This window comes from Gekko japonicus, unplaced genomic scaffold (assembly GCF_001447785.1).
Source record: "Gekko japonicus isolate JY-2015 unplaced genomic scaffold, Gekko_japonicus_V1.1 scaffold1746, whole genome shotgun sequence".
Lineage (NCBI taxonomy): Eukaryota > Metazoa > Chordata > Lepidosauria > Squamata > Gekkonidae > Gekko > Gekko japonicus.
In genome coordinates, this window is record NW_015159767.1 from 264,103 (window position 1) to 272,028 (window position 7,926).

Sequence of the window (7,926 nt, forward strand, 5' to 3'; positions counted from 1 at the left end):
CCGGCCGGGGGGCGGCGGAGGCCAACAGGGAGGCTGTGAACGGCGATTCATACCCAGAATGTCTTGGAGAGCCATTGGGGTGAAGGATGCTGGAAGAAATTGGTGAAGAGGACTTATAAGAAGCTGGTGGTGGGGTTGCTTGGGGGAGGGATCACACGCAAGACCGGGATGGTGGTGGAGAGAAGGAGTGACGGGTCAGGTAAGGAACAGGCTTCACAACGAGGATAGGAAGACAAGCAGATAACGTTGCCGGGAAATTGCTTTGCCAGATGACAGGTTATGGCTTGTTTTCGCTATCCGCTGCGTTCAGGTATCAGGCGACCGAACGAGGCCCAAGATGTGTTTACTTGAAATGTGATTTCCACTGAGTCCAGTGGGGTCTATTCCAAAGTAAGAGTACCTAGGACCACAGCCTTAAAAAGGAGGTGGGGAATTGCGAATGGCAAAAAGAAGTCAAAATGGAGGGAGGTGACCAGTGTTCCCTCTAAGCTGAGTTAGTGTGAGCTAGCTCACAGTTTTTTAGCCTCTGGCTCACACAGGGAGGATGGCTCCAGAGCAAACCAATTTATGCAGTTGCCAAATCGCTCACTCACAACTTGCAAGCCAGTAGCTCCCAAAGTAGAATTTTTGCTTCCAAAACTCTACAGCTTAGAGCAGGGGTGTCAGAGCCCTGGAGGGCTTCTTTCAGGTCCGCAGTGGAACTGGCTGTCTTCTGCTTCTTCTTCCAGTTCTGTTGCTGCTGCATCATCATAGGTTTGCAGCTTACAGATACACACCTGAACAGCATACTCAAGATTGCAAAGCATTTTGATGCAATAATTCAGAGCAAGAGGTGTCAGTTACCAGACACTGTTCAATAAACAAAATATTAAAGGTAAAGGTTCCCTTGCTTGAAAGCCAGTCGAATCTGACTCTAGGGTTGCGGTGCTCGTCTCCGTTTCCAAGCCGAAGAGCCAGCGCTGTCCGAAGACGTTTCCGTGGTCGTGTGGCCGGCATGACTAAATGCCAAGGCGCACAGAACGCTGTTCCCTTCCCACTGAAGTGGTACCTATTTATCTACTTGCAATTTCTTGCTTTGGAACTGCTAGGTTGGCAGGAGCTGGAACTAGAGACGGGAGCTCACTCTGTCCTGCGGCACACTTGGGTCTCGAACTGCTGAACTACTGACCTTCCACAGCCTGCAGTTCAGTGTCTTAACCACTTGAGCCACCGCAGCTCCTCTAAACAAAATATTGCAAGGGTGCTAATGTTTTAAGCATTTTTTTATTTTAAATAAAAAAGACCCCTTTGTGTTTGTGTCCTTTATAAAGTTGATATCTCCACTACCTGGCATTGCCTTTTTTTATGACACACGTGGCCCGGTCCAGAAGGTCTCATTTATGTCACATCCGACCCTCAGAACAAATGAGGTGACATTGGAGGTGACAGTGGGAAATGTTAGGAAGTGGACTCGTTAGCTGCTTCCACGCAGAGGTTGTGCTTCGGTTTGGTTTCAAATATGGAGCAGGTTTCTTGGAGCATCTACGCAACATGATCCCCAATTGTCCATTTCCTGGGTTTGTCCGACTTTGCTGTGATCTTTCTTGAACCTGGTTTCTTCTCTTTTGTTGAAAGATTGTAGTCAAAGAGCTATGTCGGTGAGAAGGTGTGCCTTTTTCAGATCCCACCTGCATCAGCAACATTTTCCTTCTTCAAATCCCACCATTCTTCCCTGGCACCAGAGGACTTTAAAAAAAATATATTGGCCATCGACATATTGCTATAGTGCTTTAAGGCTTTATCTGCTAGTTCCTCTGAGCTCAACATTTGCATTTTAAAAACAGTAAAGAATTTAGCCCCTTTCACTACCGATATATGCCTTTCTCTTTATATCTCCACAATGAAAAGGGACAGAGTTTGTTTGAAGAAAGGACAGCTGGGAACCCAGAGGACCTAGCAGATAGAGCATTATAACATTTTCATGCTATGACTAGTAAAGAATTTCATGCTAGTAAAGAATTTAGCACCTTTCACTGCCGATATATGCCTTTCCCCTTATATCTCCACAATGAAAAGGGACAGAGTTTGTTTGAAGAAAGGACAGCTGGGAACCCAGAGGACCTAGCAGATAGAGCCTTATAACATTTTCATGCTATGACTAAAGGTAAATTGCCAGTTTTTCTTAAAGCCCTCCAGGGAAGTGAGAGAGGGGTAGCCACAACAGGCTGAGGCGAGGAAAGTATAGGGGAAATTGCAGTGTGGATCCTCCACTGGATACCCTCTGCATTCACAGTGGCAACGAAAGCTACATGGAGAATCGTTGGCTCACACAACGGCCCCCTCCCATTCCTGAAAGGAGATGAAAACCCTATTGCAGCAGGAGCACTTTCTCTCTCCTTTAAAAAAAAATTCCTCATGACAAGCAGTGGGATGAAATGTGGCTATGCATGCCATTATTGGCTCTGTGTCCTTGGGACGGGGCTGCCTGCGAGCTGAATGGGACCAAAATATATGCTTCGTTGCAGCAGCGTGTGACTCTCTGTACAGAAGGCAGATGCGACACGGCCCCTTCTCGGTGGAGGAGGCAACAATCGGCTTTCACATCTGGGCTCCAGGGAAGATGCTTTGGGACGATCCCTGAGAAGAGGCTGACAGCTGGACTGATGCTGCCAGACATACCAAATATGCTTTTTGCGGTGTGCAGCTCAGTTCAGAATAGATTTCCGCTTCGTTCTTAGTATCGGCGTCGGGCAAAGGCTCTGGAGGGCCACAAACAGTTGACCATTTTGGTGTGAGAGCCAGTTTGGTGTAGTGGTTAAGTGCGTGGACGCTAATCTGGGAGAACTGGGTTTGGTTCCCCACTCCTCCACTCCCACCTCGCTGGATGACCTTGGGCAAGCCATAGTTCTGTCAGAGCTGTCCTTGGAAAAGAGCAGTATCTGTCAGAGCTCTCTCAGCCCCGCTGACCTCACAGGGTGTCTGTTGTGGGGAGGGGAAGGGAAAGGAGTTTGTAAGCTACTCTGAGACTCCTTCGGGTAGTGAAGGGCGGGAAATCCAATCTCCTCCTCTTCTTCTTCCTTTCACTTGGTCCCCAGCACAGAGAGGGTTATTCCTTCAGTCCCCACCCCACGAGGGGAAGAGGACGCTGGCATGTCAGCGGCTGTCACCCTCCACTGCCTCCTCCGCGTTTCCCAGAAAAATGCAACGCTGCGTCCCCCAGCTGCGTCTATCCAGAATTTGGGGGTAGGGCGGGGAGGACGGAATGTGTGTGATGGGGAGGGAGAGTGAGAAGTGTGACCGGGGACAGGGGCGTGAAAGCCAGTTGTGTGGTATAGTGTGTTTCTAACTGTGATTCGGCTGCAGAAGGAACTGGGATTTTGGTTTGGTGTCGTGGTTCAGTGCGCGGACTCTAATCTGGGAGAACCGGGTTTGATTCACCCACTCCTCCACTTGCACCTGGCTGGATGACCTTGGGCAAGCCACAGTTCTCTCAGAGCTGTCCTTGAAAAAGAGCACCACCTACCTCACAGGCAATGCTCCCTCTAAGCTGTGGAGTCTTGTGAGCAAAAATTCTACTCTGTGAGCTAGTGGCATTCAAGTTGTGAGCAAGAGATTTGGCTGCTGCATAAATCAGTTTGCTCTGGAACCATCCTTCCTGGTCTAAGACAAAAATGTGTGAGCTGGAGGCTAAAAAACGGTGAGCTAACTCACACCAGCTCAGCTTAGAGGGAACACTGCTCACACAGGGTGTCTGTTGTGGGGAGAGGAAGGGAAAGGGGTATAAATCCAATCTCTTCTCCCTCTTCTCTATTCAAAAAAAGAAAATTCTCATCCTCTTTGCCACCAGCATTTTACTCCCAGTTTACCTTTTAAGAAGAGCTTTTACTGCAATAGTTTAGACGCAGTTTGATGTTAAGTTCAGTTGGGTTACCCAGGAAAGATTCAGTGCCCCTTTCAAAATATCTCAGGGGAACTGAGGCTCTAGAGACAGCACAGGTGGTTTGCAGACCTGGAGGAATGTCTTCAGTCCTCCTGGACAGTAAAATTAGGCCAGAGTGTCCTCAGTAAACGGTGGCCTTTGATTAGTGCAAAGGAGTGTGAGATAGCAATTCTCAACAAGGCTGGGATTGGCTCCCTGTAATTTTAGTTGAAGCCTTTCTAGCCAGCTTTTCTGTACAAGTGGATGTATAGAGAGAACACTTACGGCCCGTGGAGGGAATGGAAGCTGAAAGTATCACAAGAGTAGAATACAGTATATTCATTCTCTGGCACAAAGGTAAGTGCAAATGTGGTCTGTCTGACTGGTGGGAAACGGCCGACTCAGGTCAAAATTGTGTATTTGACGGTCAGAGATGGGTAGTGGTGGTAATCTATGGGGGAGCTTTGTAAAAGTACCAAGGAGTGTATATTTGGCAACCACGAACTTTGGAAAAGTACTAATTTGGTAATCATGCCAAAGGGGGAGCTAGGGTTGTCAACTCCAGTTTGGGAAATTCCTGGAGATTTGGAGGTGGAGCCTGGGGCAGCGTTCCCTCTAAGAGGAGCCAGTGTGAGCTAGCTCACAGTTTTTTAGCCTCCGGTGTGCACATTTTTGTCTTGGCTCAGGAAGGATGGCTCCAGAGCAAACTAACTTACGCAGCAGGCTCACAACTCTAATGCCAGTAGCTCAGAAAGTAGAATTTTAGCTCACAAGACTCCACAGCTCATAGGCCAACCTGATAATTATGTCCTTTTTTCTTCTTTCCTCAAAAAATGCTGTAACTGTTGAAAGAGTGGCAACTTTTTTGTATCTGGCTTCTAAAAAGCGAGATATGTGTTAACTGTATTGAGTACTCCTTATGTTTTGTATACGTCTTAGTGCATAATGCCAATAAATGTTGTTGTTGTTGACTCCACAGTTTAGAGGGGTGACATGACTGAGGTTTATAAGATTATGCATGGGATAGAGCAGGTAGAAAAAGATGCGCATACTGAGAAGGGGGTGGTGGGAAACAACCTCACGGAGTCAGGATGGCCTGGTCAGACCATCCCGACACCATGAGAGCGCGCTGGAGCAATCAGACAGGGGAAAGTCCATCCATGGCCCGTTGCAACCCGTTTACTACCGGATTTTCCCCGATGACTTTTCACTCCGCTTCTGTGGTGGAGCAGAACAGGTTGTCGACAGCTGCGGGGGGCTTCCTAGATGTTGCTGTCTGATCACGCCCTTTAAATCCGCCTGGCATTCGCGGGTCTAGTTCTGCGTATGATCGCAGCCCTATAGAATGAAAGGGATTCTCTGTTAAGTCAGAACAGACTAGTGGTATAGTCTTGTCAACCTCTGTCCTTATCAGAGAATTTTGGGGCCAGCTGCAGATCCCTCTCAACTAGCTAAGGCAGAAGACCTCTTGTTTCCCCTACAGCCTATCCCCTTGTGGGTGTGCATATGATGCTTCGTTCTTTCCCAGTAAACGCAGACTCCTGATTGCCCTTACCTGGATAACTTAGGCTAGCCCGCTCTCATCAAATCTCAAAAGCTAAGCAGGGGCCCCGGTCACACGGGAGGATTTGCCCCGCAAGAGGGATGGATCGGGGGCACATCAAGCTGGTGTGATCACACTGCAACATCTGGGAAGCGTCACGCACCCGTCCCAATCCGGCCGGAAAATGCACATTTAAAAGCTTTTTAAAATGCTTTTGAGCCTGGAGCTGCAGTGGCTCAAGTGGTTAAGACACCATGCCCTATTTTCTGTGTAAATAGAATAACAAGCAAAAGGTGGATGCAGCAGTTGCAGACCCGAGTGTGCCGCATGATGGAGTGAGTTCTTCATTCTCTCCCCCCCCCCAAAGCAACCAGACAACTAAGGGTGCATTCAGTGTAGCAGCAGATTCCTTAATGATCTTGTCTAATCACTGCTGATAATACTGTGTTCAATATGTTGTCGAAGAGTTTTACGGCCGGCGTTCATTAGTTGGTGTAGATTTTCCGGGCTGTATGGCCGTGATCTTGGCATTGTAGGACATGGTGTTTCGCCAGCAGCTGTAACTGGCATCCTCAGAGGTGTAACACGAAAAGATGGAGTACTCTCTGTGTCTGTAGGGGATCTGGAAACCCTACCCCCTCATCCCCCCACCAATGACCAGGTGGTACCTGGCAACCCACCAGGGAGGGTGGATTAAGGAGCACACAAGTAATTTTTTTGCCATCACATTGCAGCCAATTTGTTGTGACCCCCTGTGGTTTTCAAGGCAAGAGATGCTCAGAGGTGGTTTGCTGTTTGCCTAGACTGCCTTGGTGGTCTCTCACTGAGCCCTAGACTTCTTCGGTGGTCTCCCATCCAAATACTAACCAGGGCTGACTGACCCTGGTACCGGTCACACGAGTGGGATGATCCGCTGCCGAAGGGAGGCAAATTAGAGCCAGAGCAAAAAGAACCGCGATCCGACGTGCCCCAGCGGCTCCGTGCTCCGGCAGCCAGTCACACGTTGTGCAGCAAACCGGCAGTAGCGCGCTTGTGCGCATGCGTGGGATGGGGAACGGCGCTGGCTACGGGGCTACCAGTGCTTCCCTGACCAGACGCCTGGAGTTGCCGCTCATCATTCAGAAGGTAGTGCTCAAAAGGTAAGGTAAAGGTTTTCCTTGCTCGAAAGCCAGTAGAATCCGACTCTAGGGTTGCGGTGCTCATCTCCGTTTCAAAGCCGAAGAGCCAGCGCTGTCCGAAGACGTTTTCCGTGGTCATGTGGCCGGCATGACTAAACACCAAGGTGCACGGAAGGCTGTTCTTGTAGGAGTTCCCTAATAGGGGAGCTTTCCTGAGGAGATTCTTTTGCATATGGATTGGCTGTTGAAACTCTAAATCTTATCTGTAGTGCTATTGTCAGATGCAGAGCATTCTGTGTTTTTCAGGACAGGACACCATGCCCTATTTACTATGTCTATTGCTGGCCTCATGTCGTCGTGAGTTCCACGGGAAAAGGAAGACGCGCTCAGTACAGGAAGAGGGGGAGAAAAAAAGCGAACTTCCCCTCCGGGGCTCTTCCAGCCTCGTCGTTGCATAACTTTGCTGCCTGCTCGAAATGTCAGAGGCAAAATCACCTCACACCTGCTGACAATCCCTTTGCTTCCCCCAACATGACATCCCCCAGAGGAAACGAGGACGGCGACTGTCGCATTCGGTTCCCACTCGCGAGACGAGGCGCAAAGGCAGATCGGCTTTGTCACCCGGCGAGGTCTTCCGAACCCGAACCGAGCCTTGCCCTTACTCAAAATGGCGCCCGACCTGGGCTCCCAAACAGCCCGGCCGCCCTCACCAAAAACGGCGGAGCCGCCCTCACCAGCCGGCTTAGACCAACGAATGGCGCGGCGCCTATGGTGGCGCCCGTCGCTGACGTCAGCCTTACCCCCGGCCTTCGTTGCCCTCACACAACATGGCGCCCGGAGCTTATATAGGAGCTGGGCCGTCGTTCTTCCCTGAGTCACTGTTCCTCGCCCACATCCAAGATGGCGCTGGCCAGCCTGCTGGAGCCGCAAGAGCCCGTGAACCGGGCCGGGTACTTTGGGTTGGGCGCCGGCTGCGAATTCCGGTCGCCCGCGCTCGGGGCTTTCGGTGGAGGAGAGAAGGGGACGGAGAGCGCGGGGTTGCCCTTGTCCCTGGCCGCCCCTTGCCCCAGCACCGCCGCGGTGGATGCCAAGATCGAGCTCCTGCATGGGACCACCACTTTGGCCTTCAAGGTGGGAGGGGGCGAGGCTCTGCCCTTTTGGTTGGGGGTGTGTGTGCGGGGTTGGGGTCGTGTTCCCTGGCCCTTCGGGTGGGTTGCAGGCTGGGGCCACATGACCACGGAAATGTCTTCGGACAGCGCTGGCTCTTCGGCTTTGAAACGGAGATGAGCACCGCAACCCTAGAGTCGGCTTTCGACTGGCTTTCGAGCAAGGGAACCTTTACTTTACTTATTGGAATTGGGGGGGGG

The 7,926-nt window shown here is 50.6% G+C and overlaps 1 protein-coding gene across 1 annotated transcript in view; it reads left to right on the plus strand.

The window, feature by feature from the left end:
• The first annotated feature begins 7,427 nt into the window (after window positions 1-7,427).
• PSMB5 (proteasome subunit beta 5) overlaps window positions 7,428-7,926 on the plus strand; it is a 6,857-nt gene continuing 6,358 nt past the window's right edge. The window contains exon 1 of the mRNA XM_015406309.1: window positions 7,428-7,690. Coding sequence (XP_015261795.1) covers window positions 7,460-7,690 — 231 coding nt within the window. The 5' untranslated portion in view covers window positions 7,428-7,459. The remainder of the gene's footprint in view (window positions 7,691-7,926) is intronic.